Source organism: Gymnodraco acuticeps, unplaced genomic scaffold (genome assembly GCF_902827175.1).
Source record: "Gymnodraco acuticeps unplaced genomic scaffold, fGymAcu1.1, whole genome shotgun sequence".
Classification (NCBI taxonomy): domain Eukaryota; kingdom Metazoa; phylum Chordata; class Actinopteri; order Perciformes; family Bathydraconidae; genus Gymnodraco; species Gymnodraco acuticeps.
In genome coordinates, this window is record NW_022991614.1 from 624,783 (window position 1) to 646,283 (window position 21,501).

Consider the following 21,501-nt stretch of genomic DNA (forward strand, 5'->3'; position numbering starts at 1 on the left):
AAAACACTATCAAAAATACATGTTTGTACAGTTTCACACATGATGAGTAGCATATTGAGGGTCAGTACACCTGGAGGCTGTGATATAGTTTCAGTCAGAAATGCTCTGACGCTATCGCCCATTAGCAAACGGCAACTATGAGGAGAGAAAGTGCAATATTTAGCAGAATTGTTGAGATATTTTGCTCGGGGGCTGGTGGGACCTAAACAAAGCTAAAAGAAGTATTATGAACGTACTTCGACAGAATCAGAAGACGTAACAGCATGTCTGCCAGATGTGTAAGCAGGGATAACATAGATCTTAGCAGTCAGAAAATAAATAATTAAAATGTTGAGAACACTGCGATCATCCGATGCAGGTCTACTAGAGGTCACCAGAAAGAGTCCATCCAATCCAACTTTATTCATATAGCACTTTAAAAACCTTCAGACCAAAGTGCTGTACAGAGAGATAAGCTCACACAACATAATATAAATACATTTAAAATACAAACACAAAACAAACCAGAATAAACGTAATAATTAAAAAATAAATAACAGCCATATAATAAAAACAATAGACCACTGAAAGCAAATAAAAGCAACAATCTACTTGTTTCTGAATGCCAAGGAGAACAGGTGGGTTTTAAGACGGGATTTAAAAGCAGTCAGTGTGGGAGCCCGTCTGATGAGCAAGGGCAGGTCGTTCCACAGTGTAGGGGCGGCAGCAGAGAAAGCACGGTCCCCTCTACGCTTAGACTTTGACATAAGAAGATCGGTGATGCAGCCTTTGTAAACTACGCCCCAAAACTGTGGAACACGTTACCCAACAATATTAGGGAAGCCAATACGTTAGGCAGCTTAAAACCGATCTCTTTACCAAAGCATTTTATTGATGTTACACTATTATACTGCACTATTCTCTATGTTTTATTCCCCATGTATTTTTAATTATTTTATCCCACTTTATGCTCTTGCTGCTTGTTTTACACTGATGTTATTTCTTACTGATGTAAAGCACTTTGAACTGCAATCCCCTGTATGAAAGGTGCGATACAAATAAAGTTATTATTATGATAACAATGATCTGCAGTTCCAGATTCAGGCTTAAAACACCACAGTAACTGGCTTTGGTTTTTCTAAATGCACATTTGATGCTTTTATAACAACACGTTTTCGTTGGGTTGAAGACTTAAATGACCTGTTGGGCTAAGTCAGTGGTTCTCAAAGTGGGGGCGCAGGGGCATGACAGGGGGGGCGCAAGAGACCAGGGGGAAAAATGGTTATTAAAAAAAAAAAAAGATTTAAAAAAAAAAAAAAAACTTATTTGAAAAAGTATTGATTGAAAATAATATGATGAAGTACTATTACGTCTGGGTCTCTGTGTTTCATTAAAGCTCGGCTCTGTGTGTGTGTGTGGAACGAGCCATTTTGTGTGCGTGCGCGAGAGAGAGCGCACCGGTACCGGAGATTATTCTTGTTAGCTTCTGGTGCTAGCGAGCTACGCTAACAGATATAAGGAGTTTTTTCAACAACAAAGTGGAGGAGAGTCCTCTCCTGTCAGACTGAGAGACTCAGTGAGCTAAAGGACTCTCTCAGTGTTATCTCAGTGGGTCTCAAACGTTTTGGTCGCCATTAATGTAAACAATTATTTCCGAGGCACACGTTTATATGATCATTATAGTTATAAAAAAACAAGAGAATAAATTAAAAACAGGTATGAAATAATATATGACAGTAAAACAAGAATACAGTTTAAAAGAGTGATTTGTAAAATATCCATAAAGAAAAAGTAAATCTGTTTACAGTTCTGTTTCAAATGGGTGTTGAGAGATGTATCCATAGATCTCTTCATGTTGCTCTCAAAGTGCACCAGATTGATGCATTTAACTTCAATATTTAAAAATCTTCCCGGGGGAGCTTGCCCCCGGACCCCCCTATGTGAGGTCCACACACCACCTATAAAAATAGCACTTTACCCCTGCTTACACCTATATGCCGTGAGCTAATTATCGAGCCTTCATTGTAACAGTCGCGGGTACACTGTGTATATGCGTGGGGATTGTTGCAGTAGAAAATTCCTCTGTATCGACAGGTACATTAATGGGAAACCCTAAATGTTTGAGCACCCTCTATGAAACGTCAAGCTACCCCACAGCACCCCCAAAATAAATCTCTGGCGCCGCCACGGAGCCTGACTATTTGTGTTGGGGGGGCCCGACTTTTTTTTTTCTCCAAAGGGGGGGCCTGACATAAAAAGTTTGAGAACCACTGGGCTAAGTCTAACCGCTGCTGTTTGTAATGGGTTTATCAAAAGGAGTAAGACACAACCAAACCGTTTATACCTTTTCTAATTATGTATTTTTTTTTTTAAATTGTACAGCTACGGCTAAAAATGACAAAGATGTTTGCCAAGTTCCCATATCTGCGACATCAAATGAACGGCCAGCCGTCTACCTGTAAGTGATTGTTGTTGTTGGCGCAATATTACAGACATACAGTCTATCAATGCACCGATGGTTGTGCAAAACATCCAACACTAGTGTAACACATGTTCATTGGTCACACACCTTTTAAACACTGTTCATCACCTTCCTCTCCCCTTTGAAAAGTATGAATGTAAAAATGTTTGACTGCAGGGAAATTGATTTTAGAGCTGTCGCCTCGCATTCAGCCCTTGTGTTATTTACTCCAAATGTGGGGCTCAGTATTCTGGTGGCGATGGAGGGGTGTGTCAGGGCCACCCAGTCATTCCTTCACACTCTCAAACACTCTCCATCCACTTCACACAAGGTCGCCTGCAGCAGCGTATTTGTATTCATCACATCTCAATTCACAGCAAACAAGCTAAACCCGGGGGGTGTCTGGACTGAGGAGTGTCATCTCTCCTCTGCGGATTCCCACATTCACATTCAGTGTGTGAGCATGTCATTGTGAGATTTGTATTCCTGCCCTGGACCTGATCTGTCGAACCTGCATGAGGCTCTGCCTGCAGATGTGTGTGTGTCGTGGTTTTGAATGTACCTGTTTGTACTTCAATCATTCTTACTCTGTTCGCTTGTTCATGTTCTTATGAAACTCAGTGCAAGTCAAGACCGACCTACGTTATTAATTGTCTCTCATTTCCCAAGCTGCATTTAAAAGGCAGATTGTGGGCGTGACTCTTTAAGTTACTCTATTACTTATCGGTTACTACATCTTCGACAGTGTGAAGCTGACGATTGAGCGGCCCGACCAAGCAAGGAGGCAGAGGCAGAACGTCCAAAATACAACCCGGTGTGGGCATTTATTAAGTCAGGGACACAATGACACACAGCCTCAATCCTGCTGTTTCTCCCTGACCACAGCCACAAGGATCTCTCACACACTCTCCCTGCCTCCACACACAGGGAAACAGAGCCTAAATACCTACACACTAATCAGCACAACAAGACACAGGTGAGGGGGGAGCAATTAGACACAGGTGGGGGGGGGAGACAACACAGGGCACCAGGTGAACATAATCAGGAGTAACAGAAAGAACGGGAGGGGGAACACTTTTCAAAATAAAAACACATGTGCAATATACAAGGCCTGAAGCCGTCAGTCCATAGTGACAAAGTTATCTTCGTCACAGACAGCCAATCACCAATCGTGCTGCCGTCAGACTTTTAAACTGGTCTCCTTGTTTCCTTGTCTCATGCTATATTCAGGTAGTAATCAAAGAGCGACATCAGTCCGGTTTAATTATCATCATTCATAACACACGTTTAGTCTTCCCTTCAGCTTTCGTTTCCCCGTGTTATTTCAGTCAGGTGGTCAAACCCGTCATTTCTGTTTCTCATTAGAAATACAATCGTTTGTGATGTTTCCTAACCATTCATTTGATGAAGGTCTTAACTGACCTTCATTTATTTTTGTTCTTATGAAGTTATATTTCGGTTTAGACCTTGCAGTCCATTATTATTTTACATACGAACAACTATGGGTCCATTTCACATCATAATGGCTTTTTTCGAAAAATCTCAGAATTCTGACTTTTTGCCCGGAAAACAGCGCCTCCAAATAACATTATTATTCATTTAACGTCTGATTTTATGGATCTATTTGACATCATCTGATCGTGTTTTCCTTGTTGGCATAGTGGGGATCAGGTTTTAATGGAGTCAGTTGTGATCTTCTTTGTGCTTTCACTCTAGTTTGTTGTTGTTTTTAATCAAGGTTAAAAATGAGTGGAAGTTCATTTCACTTTCAGCAGTGGCTTTGAAGGAGACAGCAGCCAATATGGACATGACTGAGTAAACAGAGAGACAGATGGAGGGTGGAAGAAACACACACACACACGCACGTGTAATTATGCATATTTAGGGAACCAAAAGTACATATTGGTGTTTTTAAACAAAACCCCATTCCTTGTTGCTACGAACGATGAAAGGGAAGATGGGTCAAACGTATCTAATGGGTGTTAATTTGAGGCATTAAACCTGCAATGAAGTATTTTTCCTTTCAGTTGAAAAGGGGTTATTTGTGTGTCTGTGTATCTTCTCGTAAGTCTTGATACTTCTCACGTCAATCCAGAAACAAGTCATTATTCACTCGGGAATAGAAACAAATCCTCAAAATGCAACATGTTTGCACAGAAACAAATACACAGAGCAGTACATGGGAATATTTCACACACACACACACACACACACACACACACACACACACACACACACACACACACACACACACACACACACACACACACACACACACACACACACAGGCTAAGTCACATCTCTTGTAATTACGTTTTTATCTCCCTGAGGTTTCTCCCATGTTCCCTTTAAACTGTGGGTTTTCTCTGGAAGTGTTTCCTTGTACGATGTGAGGGTCTAAGGACAGAGGGTCTAAGGACAGAGGGTGTCGTATTGTCATACTGATATTCTGTACACACTGTGATATTGGGCTATATAAATAAACATGGATTGATCCTGATAGAAAATGCCTATGACAGCTAGTAGCTTAGCTGCACTGAATTTAATACATTTACTGTTTATCGGACCACAGAAAAGACAAGGCCAAGAAAAAAGTCAAATAAATTCAGCAAATCTACCTCCTCAAAACCTGACGGCCCTTCAGGAGATGTAGCTTCAGTCCGTGTAGTTTAAACCATCACGAAATGTGAAACAAACCAAATATAGAAATCTAGTTTTAATAATAGAAATGTGAGTACATTTTTAAAAATATGTACATTTTTGTAAACAAAACAATACGGGATGGAGTTCCAGTAAAAATCTGAAGTGCTGCTTTGTCTTAAGTGCTTCTCTTAATCACAGATCAAATGTTCCAGACAAACAAAACATAGTAAAGACACAAATAATCGCCATAAACCTGTGTGTTTGTAACTCAGATGATATTATCAAGATCCTTTCTTGCAAGTCCACAAGTGTCCATCTGATCTTTTTTAAGCATGTCCAGAGAAACCAGATTTTCCGTCCGAAGCTCATCTCTAGTTTCAGAGTCTTGAATTCTGGTTTCTGCATTTCAAATTGTTCCATCAAATCAAATGCTTCAGACCAATCCCAGTTAAAGTACTTCACTCAGCTGGATTAGCCATGGTTTCCCCTGTGTGTTGGGAAGTTGGAGTTCTCTCAAGGACACCAGCTGGTGAAAGGATACAGCTTGCAATGGACGGTCTTAAACCTGCAGAGGACAGAAGGGATTACAAATAACTCAGAGGTGAGAGAGATCTTTAAAAGCTTTCTTTAAATATTTAATTTTTTTTTTTAAACGGCTGGTTGGTTAGAAGAATATAAAAGTAATTTGTGCCATAGTCATTGAACTGTCCACAACAGAAAGAGAAAACAGTTTGAGAAAGGTTTCTGAGGGGTTTCTAATAATTTTTTTGGTAGGGGAAGAGAAGTAACAAACGAACCTGATCAGTCTTGAATCAATGAAATTGTGTTTATGTTTTTTAAGTAGTAAGTATTATTTTTGTACACAACAGTATGTGTTAAATGTATAGAGTTTTTCCCTGTCTTTGCACATATGATTTGTACCACATGTACCTACTTTGGACTTGCACACAGACATGTATTTTCATATCCAAAATTACTCATTTATGTAAACTATTGTTGATATGTAATTGCATGAACTCTTGGCTGTGCGATCCTGTGTTTCAATCGTATTCCTGTTTCTGCTTAAACGCCTGCATTTCCTTACGGGGATCAATACAGATTGATTTCATCTTATCTTTGTGACTCCTCAAAGCACTTTTACATATACACACATTCATTCAGAGGCTGCCGTACATTCAAGGTGCCATTCAGTCTCAGGTGAGACATTCACACACCGTTGTGAAATGCCATCGGGAGCAATTTGGGGTTTAGTATTTTGCCAAGAACACTTTAACATTAGTCAGGGGGCTGGACAGGCCCGGCTCCAGGATGAAATGACTGAGGGGGCTGTTAAAAAATCCGAGGGGGCGATTTTTTTTTTTCTCACAACAACGAAAAATCCTGGCAATGTAATGAATTGACACACCAAGCTTTTTTCCTTCTCACTGCTCTACAATATCTTTGCTTCTTTATTTGTATTCCGGATTGACCCCTCTCGTTCTGTTCTGTTCCTCTGATCTTTAATAACAGATAGTACATTATCAGATGGCTGCACTTTGGTTAACAGACTAGCATTGATTTCCTCCATTTATAAATTGGCTCTGTAATTATACCATAACCTTTTCTCCTCTATCCCTTAACTCGTCTTCCTATACATGTATTACTTACTATCTAGAACATACATTCGTAATTTACCTCGTTTAAAGTACTTTTGTTGTAATACTATGGATTTAGTTGACACTACTAGCCGAGTTTCTTTTGTCCAATATCTCGCGGGCAGGTACATTGAATTAGAAGAAAAAGAAGAAGAAGTAGAAGAAGTAGAGGTAGAAGAAGAAGTAGTAGAAGAAGAAGTAGAGGTAGAAGAAGAAGTAGTAGAAGAAGAAGTAGAGGTAGAAGAAGAAGTAGTAGAAGAAGAAATATGCTAACGCTACAAAAAGGCACAACACTGTTACTCTGTTTTTACTGACATGTAACATTTTATTTCACCTTGCTCTGTTTTTTAACGCACATTCAAAAACGGGAACATTTTCGGGAGTTTCAACCGGTGGTACCGGCCACCAAAAAACGGGGACTTTGCCTGGAAAACGGGGACGTTTTGGTCACCCATCCGACTGTGTTTACAGCTAAGCACACATGCTAACATTAAGACTACAAGCTCACTTGGGGTTGAGGCTTGTTTACACGTTGCTTGACCCACACATCTGATCTAAACATAGTAACGTGTGTTGGGGAAAATAATTATTTAAAGTTATTTAATAATTGTGACATTTATTGTACTTTTTGATGGATGAATGATGCTCAAGGTGAGGGGGCAAATAAGACAACTGAGGGGGCAATGCCCCCTTTTGCCCCCTCGTGGCGCCGGAACTGGAACACGACCGCCAGTATAACTTTATTTTAAGTCAGTCTGCATTTACCCTAAAAAGGTGGTTTTCCGTTCCAATGTAGAACACGTTTTGGAGATAATTGAACAAAGAAAAAGCGAATAAAGGCTTGTTCCCAACTGCAGAAGAATAGCGCTCAATAAGGGCGATAAACTATAATAACTGGATGGAAATATGATGTTGAGTAGCATGCCTTTTATCTGACGTTATTTTCCGTCTCTTCAACAAAGCAGAAGTTACAGTGGATGTAAGTCACATGCTTTGTGTACGTCAAATATACACCAACTTTTCCACCTGAGCCAAAACAAAAAAACTTGTTTGAGATATCTCACAATTTTTCGATACTTTCTGCGTTTCTACTCAAGTTTTCTTATAAGCATTTTGAAAATTGGTAGTAATAGTTGAATCAGATCCGAGTAGCCTTTTAAATGAATGCTCATTTTCAGGTGTATATCAGTATGTAGTGTCTCTACTTTAAAGAGTCCTCTCCTGCTGATGTTCAGGTGTATATCAGTATGTAGTGTCTCTACTTTAAAGAGTCCTCTCCTGCTGATGTTCAGGTGTATATCAGTATGTAGTGTCTCTACTTTAAAGAGTCCTCTCCTGCTGATGTTCAGGTGTATATCAGTATGTAGTGTCTCTACTTTAAAGAGTCCTCTCCTGCTGATGTTCAGGTGTATATCAGTATGTAGTGTCTCTACTTTAAAGAGTCCTCTCCTGCTGATGTTCAGGTGTATATCAGTATGTAGTGTCTCTACTTTAAAGAGTCCTCTCCTGCTGATGTTCAGGTGTATATCAGTATGTAGTGTCTCTACTTTAAAGAGTCCTCTCCTGCTGATGTTCAGGTGTATATCAGTATGTAGTGTCTCTACTTGAAAGAGTCCTCTCCTGCTGATGTTCAGGTGTATATCAGTATGTAGTGTCTCTACTTTAAAGAGTCCTCTCCTGCTGCTGTTCAGGTGTATATCAGTATGTAGTGTCTCTACTTTAAAGAGTCCTCTCCTGCTGATGTTCATGTGTATATCAGTATGTAGTGTCTCTACTTTAAAGAGTCCTCTCCTGCTGATGTTCAGGTGTATATCAGTATGTAGTGTCTCTACTTTAAAGAGTCCTCTCCTGCTGATGTTCAGGTGTATATCAGTATGTAGTGTCTCTACTTTAAAGAGTCCTCTCCTGCTGATGTTCAGGTGTATATCAGTATGTAGTGTCTCTACTTTAAAGAGTCCTCTCCTGCTGATGTTCAGGTGTATATCAGTATGTAGTGTCTCTACTTTAAAGAGTCCTCTCCTGCTGATATTCAGATGCATATCAGTATGTAGTGTCTCTACTTTAAAGAGTCCTCTCCTGCTGATGTTCAGGTGTATATCAGTATGTAGTGTCTCTACTTTAAAGAGTCCTCTCCTGCTGATGTTCAGGTGTATATCAGTATGTAGTGTCTCTACTTTAAAGAGTCCTCTCCTGCTGATGTTCAGGTGTATATCAGTATGTAGTGTCTCTACATGTCTCCATGCTTTAATGTTCAAAAAGTTCTTTATTTTTCTCATACTGCCTGTGCTGCAGCACCTCTTTTCACCCTCTGTCTGAAACCAGAGCCCAGTCTGCTCTGATTCGTTAACTGGCAGGCTCTGTTGTGATTGGTCAACCGCTTAGAAATGTCCCGCCCCTTTGCCTATCACATACAATGTCTTGGAACTCTAGCCAATAGAAGTGCGAGTGTTACACAGTGATGGCACTATAATCCTGAAGTAAACAGAGGAGTCCAATGGAGGCGAACACAGGGATTTTAGGCTTAATGGGGCCTTTTTTAACGTTATAGGAAATAGCTCTGTAGTTAATTCCCAATCCAGATATAATGTATTATCCACAGTGTGGGATCTGGGGACAATAAGTTACTGTGACTTTGTGTCGTCCTCTCAGCAGCCTGTGATACAGATGATCCACCAAAGGAGAGAAAGCTCAAGCAGCTAAAAATAGCCCGGCAGAGCGTCTAATGAATATGTCAGACAGTAATATCATCACACTGGAATATTTAGGCTTCTTTATGGTTTTTACCCCCGGCAAGAAGACCATTGTTCTGTTATTAGTTTCTCTAAAATCTTAAAAAAAAGTGTTTTGATTAGAATTGGTGGAGAGTAAGTTGTGGACGGAAGAATAAATGATTAGCTTGTTGTTTGGATCCTGGAACATTTTAAAGCTCCCATGACCTGGCCATTTCTACTGATCATAGTTCCATGGTTGAGGTCTACTAGAATAGATTTACATTGTTCAATGTTCCAAACTCACATTGGTTTTCTCACACAGCATCTCTGTATAGTATGTGTATTCACTCTCTGTCCTAAACGGCTTGTTGGAGCTCCTGCCCCCCCCCCCCTTCCTCTGATTGGTCAGCTCGCCCACTCTGTTCTGATGAGTCCACCACCGTTACAGCGGAACATCAGTGATTATGTGTTACAATGGCGTTTGTTAGCAACCAGAAAATGACACCAGTAATGACAAACAGATGAGAATGCTGCGTGGGGTCTGGGTGCCGTGTTGGCGGGACGTTGCGGGGCTCGCTGCTGGAGGGGACAGTGTGAGCTGGGTTCATTTCCTGGTTGCTGCGTGGGGTCTGCGAGACATCGCGAATGGACGCGGGTAGGGGGGGGTGCTGAGGGGGCTGCAACACCCCCATCTGCGAGGCTCCACATGCATAAAAAGCTACATAACACACAAGGGGACGGGTAATAACCGGAAAGCATGACATGGGACCTTTAAAGACTAGAATATATGCTGCATTTCTGACCTAGTCTTTTACATCTGCTTTTATTATCATTACTTAGTTAAGGAAATTGTTTCAGCCCAGTTCTGCTTTGGTTTGAAATGATTTCTTAACATTTGGAGATATATACTTTTCTGATATTATTCTATATTTCATATTGAACGGGAAACATGTGAAAAACTTGCCATCTTTGTGTATCCCTATGTAAAAAAATTGTTATCATTTATTTGACCGTCCTCAACAGTGACAGACAATCAGACTGTCACAACTTAGATTTTCTTATTTTCTTACAATATTCTTATCTTATCGTCATGACCGAAAGAACGAGATTGCGGATACAAGCGGTCGAGATGAGTTTTCTCCGCAGGGTGGCTGGTGTCTCCCTTAGGGATAAGGTGAGAAGTTCGGTCATCGGGGAAGGGACTCGGAGTTGAGCCGCTCCTCCTTCGTGTCGAAAGGAGCCAGTTGAGGTGGTTCGGGCACCTAGTTAGGATGCCACCTGGGCGCCTCCCTAGGGAGGTGTTCCAGGCACGTCCAGCTGGGAAGAGACCAAGGGGTAGACCTAGGACCAGGTGGAGGGATTATATCTCTTCGCTGGCCTGGGAGCGCCTTGGGATCCCCCAGTCAGAGCTGGTTGATGAGGGGAAAGGAACGTCTGGGGCTCTCTGCTGGAACTGCTACCCCCGCGACCCGACCACGGATAATAGGGAGAAGATGGATCGATGGATTCTTATCTGAGTGAGTTTAGTAATGCTATTTGCAAATCATAGTTTATATTCTGTAACATTCTTGACCTGATTTCTGGAAAGATCTAAATTAATTTCAATAGATATACCCGGGGTAACAGGATGAGATGTCAAGAAGAAAAATGCTCCGTTTAGAAACCAACTGTGATGGTAGACAGGGGAAATGGAAATATGACTCCTCTGGTTGATTGTATTGAAGTCTGAGAAAATGAGACTTACTTCTCACTTAGCTTATTAGTTCAGTAAGTAGTAGTGTTAGGGAAATAATTGTCCTAGACTCCTAGATATGACGTACAGGACCAACCCTGACGTCTGTTTACCTCCTTTAAGGACACAGGCTGTTTCAGCCAATAATGTTATTGTTCCCATTCTGTGACCGGTCAATACTGGGTCACAGATGGTCTGTATTGTGGGTACACTGGGACACTTCCTTCTCTGTTGTCTGAGGACTCCAGGGCATGACATATCCAAGGCCATAAGTGGCGGAAGCTGGTAACTTAGTGTGCCCAAACTATCTAAAGCTATCTTATCAAAACATGTTGATGACTCTCTGTGGAACCAGTTAAATGGGCTGGCAAGAGAGAGGCTCTCCAGAATTGACGTGGCAACTCTACCGTGAAGTCAGAACCTCTGGCTCTTGGACTTGTGATGTGAATCCTCCGGCCGTAACTCCAAATAAACCATCAGTGTTTGACATCAAAGCTACTGCTCCTACCGTGTCTCCTTCCTGAGTCGGTGACTCCCACTGCATAGCTACACAGAAGTTTCCTCTACAGTAGTCCCTAATGAGTTTATAGTGTCAATCTCTACTTTCAAGACTTCTTCGATACAGCATGATGTTGATTTAGTAAATGATCATCCCATTTTTAAATTAAACGATAAGTTCATGGAGAGTCAGACGAACCTGGAGGGGTCTTTGTCTTTAGAGAAACTTCCTTTCACCTCGATGCTGATCATCTTGTTCTCAAACATCCCATAGCTCAGTGTCACCTGCGGAGGAACACACACAAGATTCTTATTTGCTAGTCCTGGGTAAGTCAAGGGATAAGTCAAATCCTTTAAATATGTTTGGGAAGTCTTGAAATGTTGTTTGTTTAATAAAATAATCTTCTGTGCATTACCTTATTTGTTAGGTAAAACAAACTCGCCAAATGTAATCTCTGTAGCCGATTCAAACGTGCATTGATGCAGCTACTCATTGGAGTATGTCCCTGGTGTGTTTGAATAATGCCGGACTGGATTACCTTTCATATTTTTCCAATGACCGATACAAATTGTATTCGAAGAGTATTTGAACATGACCAACGATTGCTGTTTTCTAGTAATTTACATTTTTATTAAATTATACAGTTCTGTGTGTGTGTGTGTGTGTGTGTGTGTGTGTGTGTGTGTGTGTGTGTGTGTGTGTGTGTGTGTGTGTGTGTGTGTGTGTGTGTGTGTGTGTGTGTGTGTGTGTGTGTGTGTGTGTGTGTGTGTGTGTGTGTGTGTGTGTGTGTGTGTTCCTAGCATTACTATACTTGTGGGGACCTAAATCTGTTTACACAGTCACGTGGTGGGGACTCGCCTCCCTCATGGGGACAAATTGGAGGTCCCCATGAGGGGAATCATTAATTTTAGGGTGAAGACTTGGTAAGGTTAAGGGTTAGGGTTAGGCATGTGTTGGTTAAGGTTAGGATAAGTCTCCAGGAAATGCATGTAAGTCAATGTAATGTCCCCTGAAGTGTGTGTGTGTGTGTGTGTGTGTGTGTGTGTGTGTGTGTGTGTGTGTGTGTGTGTGTGTGTGTGTGTGTGTGTGTGTGTGTGTGTGTGTGTGTGTGTGTGTGTGTGTGTGTACACCTGTGTGTGTGTACACCTGTGTGTGTGTACACCTGTGTGTGTGTACACCTGTGTGTGTGTACACCTGTGTGTGTGTACACCTGTGTGTGTGTACACCTGTGTGTGTGTACCTGGTGCTGTATGCTCCTGTGGCTGATGAGCAGCAGGTTCTCCAGGTGAGAGTGGAACAGCGGACAGTGGACCATGGAGACGCCGAGCATCTTCTCCACGATGAAGCCCACCGTGCAGTCGTCAGGGAGACGGATCCTCGCCGACGTCTGCTCGAACCGCGAGCCGCTGAAACACACACGGACAAATGCCGGGAAAATTAGCCAAAATGAGTGCTTACTGCTGTGTGTATTGTATTTTTGTATCTCTGGCACAACAATTTCCTTCGGGATGAATAAAGTCTTATCTTATTGCCATGCTGCTGTGCAATTATTAGGATACTAGAGTAGCCGGCTTAAATTCTCCAGTCTTAAAACATGTATTTGTGTTATTTATTCGATAGAAATGTGACATTTGTGATTGCTTCACGTGTTTACGTGAGTCGGGTTGAATCTGATCTGGGATGCCATGTTGAAATTGACTGCAGAATGATAGATGTAATGCTATCTTTAGAACTCGTCAGACCATATACCATCGTGGGGGTGCGCTCACGTGATTGGTTGAACATAAAAGAGACATCTGATTGGCTGCAGGTAGTTCCTTGTTGAAAGAAATGCATTTTTGACTATGGCGACGTCAAAGGTCTCAAAACTCCCCAAAACAAACACAAATCAGTTTGTAAAGGAATCAGGTGTAACGGTTTGTATCGTAACAACATCCAAATATATTTTTAAAACTAAATTGTGGATATGGCAGATTTCTAGAACAGTAATGTAAAACTAAAAATATTTATGTGCCGATCAGAAATATTTGTGAAACATGTAGATTTGTTGTACATACATATAAATCATGGTTAACATGGTCATGGTGTAGTGATGAAAAACACATGTTTTTTTGTAAATTCATTGACTGTGCCTTTAAGTTCGGATCGTTCTGTTTAAGATGGGAGAAGTTTTCCAGAATATAAAACAAAAGAAAACTGCCTCCTAGCCCAGAAGGATAATGTTGCACATTTTGCATGTTGTGGCCCATTAACTATTTATTGCATGTACTTTAGTGCTGACCTTTTCCAAAGAACATTGTACATTCTCAGATTGATTCCTCTTGCTTCTGGCCCTGGGCGGCCATTATTCTCCGATCTTTTAAAGCAGTATAAATACAAACTTAAAGAGACCTGAAACTTCCTTCCTTTATTTTTGTTTGGTCAATGTGATGCTGCTCATAAACACAGCTGGGTGCCTGGAAAACGGTGGTGCATTCAAGTGTTTGCAGGAGGCCTTTGAAATTATGTATTGTGTGAAATTATTTTCTAGATACTCAAATCTAAGTTTCTAAGTTTCAGCTTTGTTACAGAGTGACTGTTACATCATGTGGACAGAAATAAATAAAACAAATAAGGTAGATTGTGTTGATTAATTGTGCATTTAATGGACTAAGTGTACAAAACATTGAAAATGAACACTAAAGAGAATTCTGATTAACTTTATTTGAAGGAAATGATGGAGCCTGGACCTTCATTTATTATTAAGTGTCTCTACTTTAAAGAGTCCTCTCCTGCTGATGTTCAGGTGTATATCAGTATGTAGTGTCTCTACTTTAAAGAGTCCTCTCCTGCTGATGTCCAGGTGTATATCAGTATGTAGTGTCTCTACTTTAAAGAGTCCTCTCCTGCTGGTGTTCAGGTGTATATCAGTATGTAGTGTCTCTACTTTAAAGAGTTCTCTCCTGCTGATGTTCAGGTGTATATCAATATGTAGTGTCTCAACTTTAAAGAGTCCTCTCCTGCTGATGTTCAGGTGTATATCAGTATGTAGTGTCTCTACTTTAAAGAGTCCTCTCCTGCTGATGTTCAGGTGTATATCAGTATGTAGTGTCTCTACTTTAAAGAGTCCTCTCCTGCTGATGTTCAGGTATATATCAGTATGTAGTGTCTCTACTTTAAAGAGTCCTCTCCTGCTGATGTTCAGGTGTATATCAGTATGTAGTGTCTCTACTTTAAAGAGTCCTCTCCTGCTGATGTTCAGGTGTATATCAGTATGTAGTGTCTCTACTTTAAAGAGTTCTCTCCTGCTGATGTTCAGGTGTATATCAATATGTAGTGTCTCTACTTTAAAGAGTCCTCTCCTGCTGATGTTCAGGTGTATATCAGTATGTAGTGTCTCTACTTTAAAGAGTCCTCTCCTGCTGATGTTCAGGTGTATATCAGTATGTAGTGTCTCTACTTTAAAGAGTCCTCTCCTGCTGATGTTCAGGTGTATATCAGTATATAGTGTCTCTACTTTAAAGAGTGCTCTCCTGCTGATGTTCAGGTGTATATCAGTATTTAGTGTCTCTACTTTAAAGAGTCCTCTCCTGCTGATGTTCAGGTGTATATCAGTATATAGTGTCTCTACTTTAAAGAGTGCTCTCCTGCTGATGTTCAGGTTTATATCAGTATGTAGTGTCTCTACTTTAAAGAGTCCTCTCCTGCTGATGTTCAGGTGTATATCAGTATGTAGTGTCTCTACTTTAAAGAGTCCTCTCCTCCTGATGTTCAGGTGTATATCAGTATGTAGTGTCTCTACTTTAAAGAGTCCTCTCCTGCTGATGTTCAGGTGTATATCAGTATGTAGTGTCTCTACTTTAAAGAGTCCTCTCCTGCTGATGTTCAGGTGTATATCAGTATGTAGTGTCTCTACTTTAAAGAGTCCTCTCCTGCTGATGTTCAGGTTCATATCAGTATGTAGTGTCTCTACTTTAAAGAGTCCTCTCCTGCTGATGTTGAGGTGTATATCAGTATGTAGTGTCTCTACTTTAAAGAGTCCTCTCCTGCTGATGTTCAGGTGTATATCAGTATGTAGTGTCTCTACTTTAAAGAGTCCTCTCCTGCTGATGTTCAGGTGTATATCAGTTTGTAGTGTCTCTACTTTAAAGAGTCCTCTCCTGCTGATGTTCAGGTGTATATCAGTATGTAGTGTCTCTACTTTAAAGAGTCCTCTCCTGCTGATGTTCAGGTGTATATCAGTATGTAGTGTCTCTACTTTAAAGAGTCCTCTCCTGCTGATGTTCAGGTGTATATCAGTATGTAGTGTCTCTACATGTCTCCATGCTTTAATGTTCAAAAAGCTCTTTATTCTTCTCATACTGCCTGTGCTGCAGCACCTCTTTTCACCCTCTGTCTGAAACCAGAGCCCAGTCTGCTCTGATTGGTTAGCTGGCCGGCTCTGTTGTGATTAGTCAACCGCATAGAGATGTCCCGCCCCTTAGCCTATCACGTACAATGTGTTGGAGCGCTAGCCAATAGAAGTGCGAGTGTTACACAGTGATGGAGGTAAACAGATGTGGAAACTCCTTCTGGAGGAACACAGGGATTTTAGCCTTTGCAGACCATTGACATGCATACAACCTACACACACAGGGAAGGGAAAAAACCCCAAATGCATAAATAAACCTCTTTATATTATTGCATGTACTTTAACACTTTGTTATAGAGTGTCTGACTGCCTCGTCTGGACATGTTGTCCTTTATAAAGACATTGTATGGAGCTTCAGTTATTACCCGGCCCACGGAGCCATCTTCTCCGCCAGCCTGCGACTCAGACAGAACCCGGCTCCTCCTGTAGCGAACCAGAACCTCACCTCTCTCTGAGGGACCACACACACACACACACACACACACACACACACACACACACACACACACACACACACACACACACACACACACACACACACACACACACACACACACACACACAATTATGCATATTTAGGGAAACCAAAAGTACATATTGGTGTTTTTAAACAAAACCCCATTCCTTGTCGCTACGAACGATGAAAGGGAAGATGGGTCAAACGTATCTAATGGGTGTTAATTTGAGGCATTAAACCTGCAATGAAGTATTTTTCCTTTCACTTGAAAAGGGGTTATTTGTGTGTCTGTGTATCTTCTCGTAAGTCTTGATACTTCTCACGTCAATCCAGAAACAAGTCATTATTCACTCGGGAATAGAAACAAATCCTCAAAATGCAACATGTTTGCACAGAAACAAATACACAGAGCAGTACATGGGAATATTTCACTGACTAACACAAACAATGTCTGTAACAGATCAAACCCATGTCAGATGTTCTGCTTTCTCACATCCCTAACCCTTCAGACTTGTATTGATTGTGGTTCTTTTTCCAAACCCCCTGATATGAGTTTATCAGTAACTCTGTGCCTTTTCTCCAGCAGCTGTTTGTGTGTTGTTTAAAGCAGTAAACTCTGCTTACACAGCAGTCAGATGGAGTGTATGGGGCAGGCAGTAAATACACAACCAATTAGTGACAATGGGTTTCCTTTCCTTTCTCCCCGTCATTTCTCCTTATTCTGTTCCCTTTAATTGTACACTCTTTATTTCAATTACTTATCCCTCATTCATTCTTAGTTTCCTTTTCTTTCCATCCTTTTTCCTTTACTCTCAATTTCCTTTCTTTAGTTTCCCATTTCCTGTCCTTTTGTTGCACCTGTGTCATTCCCATTCATCCTCCACTATTCCTTATCATTTATTTTATTAAAGGACAATCCTTTCCTTCCTTTCCTTCCTTTCATTTCCTTTTCTCCCTTTCCTTTCCTTTCCTTCCTTTCATTTCCTTTTCTCCCTTTCCTTTCCTTTCCTTCCTTTCATTTCCTTTTCTCCCTTTCCTTTCCCAACATGTAGTTCCTTCGCTTTGAATTCTTACTTTCTTGTTAAGTTATTTTCTCATCATTCCTTATCCTCGTTCCCGCTCTCCTCTGAGGCGGCCGACAGGAGCTAAAGCGCTAGAACAAAACACTTCCAGTATCAGAAACGATGCAGATATAAAAACCCAAATGTGCCAAAGCCATGCAAATGAAGAAAGACCATCACCCACTTGACAACACATGCAGCATTTAGAGAACATTCAGCAGCTTGAGGAGACATGCGGAAGAAGCTCAAAACACAACGCAGTCCAGGGGACACTAAAGAGTGACGCACACAGCTGGAGACCAGGGGACACTATAGAGTGACGCACACAGCTGGGAGACCAGGGGACACTAAAGAGTGACGCACACAGCTGGAGACCAGGGGACACTAAAGAGTGACGCACACAGCTGGAGACCAAGGGACACTAAAGAGTGACGCACACAGCTGGGAGACCAGGGGACACTATAGAGTGACGCACACAGCTGGGAGACCAGGGGACACTAAAGAGTGACGCACACAGCTGGGAGACCAGGGGACACTATAGAGTGACGCACACAGCTGGGAGACCAGGGGACACTAAAGAGTGACGCACACAGCTGGGAGACCAGGGGACACTAAAGAGTGGGCCGGAGCTCTATAGTCACTCTATAGTGTCCCCTGGTCTCCCAGCTGTGTGCGTCACTCTTTAGTGTCCCCTGGTCTCCGTTGTGTGCGTCACTCTTTAGTGTCCCCTGGTCTCCGTTGTGTGCGTCACTCTTTAGTGTCCCCTGGTCTCCGTTGTGTGCGTCACTTTTTGGCGTCCCCTGGTTTCCCAGCTGTGCGCGTCACTTTTTGGCGTCCCCTCATCTCCCAGCTGTGTGCGTCACTCTTTAGTCTCCCCTCTTTAGTCTCCCCTGGTTTCAGCTGTGTGCGTCACTTTTTGGCGTCCCCTGGTTTCCGTTGTGATTGTAGCTTCTTGCAGCGATTTACATTTGCAGCACGTTTCTCCTTATAGAAATGTTTTGGACCGTAGCACCGTATTCATCGACCTCTCAGCCTAACAATAGTGACAGGAAATCAAAAAAAGATAGCCAGCGAGATGTAGGAAAACAAGAGGAGGATACTGAGAGTGAGTCTGACATTCGTTTTGTTTTCTTCATCACAAATCCAACCCTGGCGAAGGCTGAAGATTAGGAGGAGAAAAGCAAAGTGGATGAGAGTGATGGGACCAGAGGAAAAAGGAGTAAGGGAGGAGAGAGGGAGAGAGTTAGCGAACGAAGATAAATTAAAGATGTATTTTTCGGTGTAAATGGTGCAAGCAGAGAGGATAATGTGACATACAGTTAGGGAGGTGGAGAGAGTCATTCTGAGATATGGAGGAAGATGGAAAAGGGCGGAGGGAAAACCGAAGAGAGAAAGCGACATGTTATTCAGAGAGACCTCTCAGCCTCGTATTTCTACACAGAAGCATGTGAACCCAGTGACACACACACACACACACACACACACACACACACACACACACACACACACACACACGGGAATAGCTGCATGTGTAAAACAAACTACCGACCGCCTGCAGTTTGACAACCTTCTTATCCACAGGGAGCCTTCCTTGTGTGTGTGTGTGTGTGTGTGTGTGTGTGTGTGTGTGTGTGTGTGTGTGTGTGTGTGTGTGTGTGTGTGTGTGTGTGTGTGTGTGTGTGTGTGTGTGTGTGTGTGTGTGTGTGTGTGTGTGTGTGTGTGTGTGTGTGTGTGTGTGTGTGTGTGTGTGTGTGTGTGTGTGTGTGTGTGTGTGTGGGTGTGTGTGATCAATATCTCCAACGAGACACTAATCACTCATTGATCCACTTGGGTCCTGAAATCTTTCCCATGTGGACAAAAAAGACACCGAGCTAAACGTTCCCTATTCCTCATTCTGTACATGCATACATACATTCGGAGAGAGGAGGTAGTGAGAGTATGGATTTTAAATGGCAGTGGTTAACATGACCATTTTGGCACAAAAACAATAAAAGGAGACCTCAGCTTTGTGTTACAGATCAAGAGTCCTGGTAGAGCATCAAAAGGGGAAGACATTTAAAAAAGGAAGACAGGAAAACAAATGTCACTTATTGTAGTTTTTGTAACGGCTAACTACATTAAAAATATTTATTTCACCTTCCCTTATCATACATCCATAGGTACAAGTCCGGACTGCGGCTGTTTTGTAGCGCCCCCACCGCCAGTAAATGGAAGTACTACAAAGAACCCTGTTAATTATGTGCAGTTATTTCACCAGTTTTATTATATACACCTCAAAATAATGACCCTCAATGGTGGGTACGGCCATGCTTCCTTATAGTGGACAGTTTAAAAAGGCCATATGGTGCTTTTTCGGGTGTTTCTCTTTCCTGTATTGTGTTATACGTTTTTGTGCATGTAAATGGTCTGCAAAGGCTAACCCCCCCCCCTGCCTGAAACGCCTCCATTTGACTCCTTTGTTTACTTCTGGGACATAGTGACATCACTAAGTAACACACAGGACTAGTGGAAGGTGTTTAAGTCTGATATTAGATGATCTGTAAGTTGGTAGTGATGCTGCTTTGACCACAAACTTTATTCCTAGTTTTCCTTTACCACCACCTTCCTTGCTCAAATTCACAAGTGGAAGTCCTTTAATAAGCCGCTGTCTCCTGCAGTGACGCGTTTACCCCCCCCCCCCCCGGGGGGGGGGGGGGGGTAAACGCGTCACTGCAGGAGACAGCGTCTGAGGGCTTCTTAATATTTAAAAACCTATGAATGTCTTATACTCAAATAACGGGAAAAAACTCAGCTACCTGACGATATGAGCCATTTTTACCGAAACAAAACACAAGTCTCACAAGAAGCGTTAGCATTAGCCCTTAGTGAAAACAGGCTGATGCTACTTCCTGTGCTAACTAGCAAAAACGTTCTTTAAAACTTAATATTTTCTGCACAAACTACATATCAGCTGAAAGCTGATACTCCACAGAATATTTTTGATATAAGTATCATCACTGTAGGACACAAACTCACTGAGCGAGCAGCCAGAACAGAGCAAGAAAACAACAACCGTGTTCTAAACCATACAAATAATTATGTCTTACCGTTGCTGTTTTGTGATCAAAAGTCGTGTTCAAGGGAATAAAAACGCTGCTCAAGGTTAATCCAATGTCTCTTAGTCACTTTAGAATTGTTCCTGATAATCCATCATTACATTCATGGCCGCATCGTAGGTATAAAGTTTTGCAGTCCGGGGTTTAGGCGTTCTCACGTGCTGTTTACGCAAGCCTCTCTCTCCTTGACGTAAAGCGGGATTTACTAACCCCCCCTCGATTCTATTGGCTCCAAAGTTTCAAAAAAGGTGTCAATCACCCAAATCGACCAATGGGTTCCAGAGATAGGATCCTGCGTAGTATGAATAATGCCAGCAGCGGTTGCTTTACGCACAGACGGAGCAGAAGCAGCCGCACAACCGCTCCAGCACAGCAGCAACGAACACAACACAGCGAACAGAGAACACAGCGAACAGAGACAACAGCAGGAAACCCTGATTAGGAACTTCAGGAAAGGTATGTACTCTCTCTGTTTGTATCTATTAGTTGTGTATTTGGTGTAATCTATAGTAATTCCACACTCGCAAAATACAAAATGGACGCCGCTTTGTTATTGTAGCGTTATCGTTCCGTGAGAAACTAAAACAATGGCAACATCATGTTGGTGAACGTATAAATAGATTAATTGTATTTCGTGACTATAACACGGCAGTATATAAATAAAGCTGTATTGTATATCAACCCAGTGTATATATATATATATATATATTGTGGTGACACGTTATTGGACATAATTCACCTTGCTTATTGTGTTGCCACACGGACCCTTTAGTGGGGAACACCTGTAGCTCTAGCTGCCATTCCTGCTAGCTCATCAGGCAGAGCAGTGCATGTGTTAA

General features: G+C 41.8%; 1 protein-coding gene across 2 annotated transcripts in view; it reads right to left on the bottom strand.

The window, feature by feature from the left end:
• Positions 1–3,707: 3,707 nt before the first annotated feature.
• Positions 3,708–21,501, bottom strand: part of mfng (MFNG O-fucosylpeptide 3-beta-N-acetylglucosaminyltransferase) — a gene marked incomplete at its 5' end in the record, with an annotated part of 53,162 nt that continues 35,368 nt past the window's right edge. Inside the window, 4 exon segments of one of the 2 annotated variants that reach the window (XM_034198045.1) lie at positions 3,708–5,648; positions 11,858–11,943; positions 12,900–13,065; positions 16,415–16,500. In XM_034198045.1, the coding sequence (XP_034053936.1) occupies positions 5,597–5,648; positions 11,858–11,943; positions 12,900–13,065; positions 16,415–16,500 (390 nt within the window). 2 annotated transcript variants of the gene reach the window in all.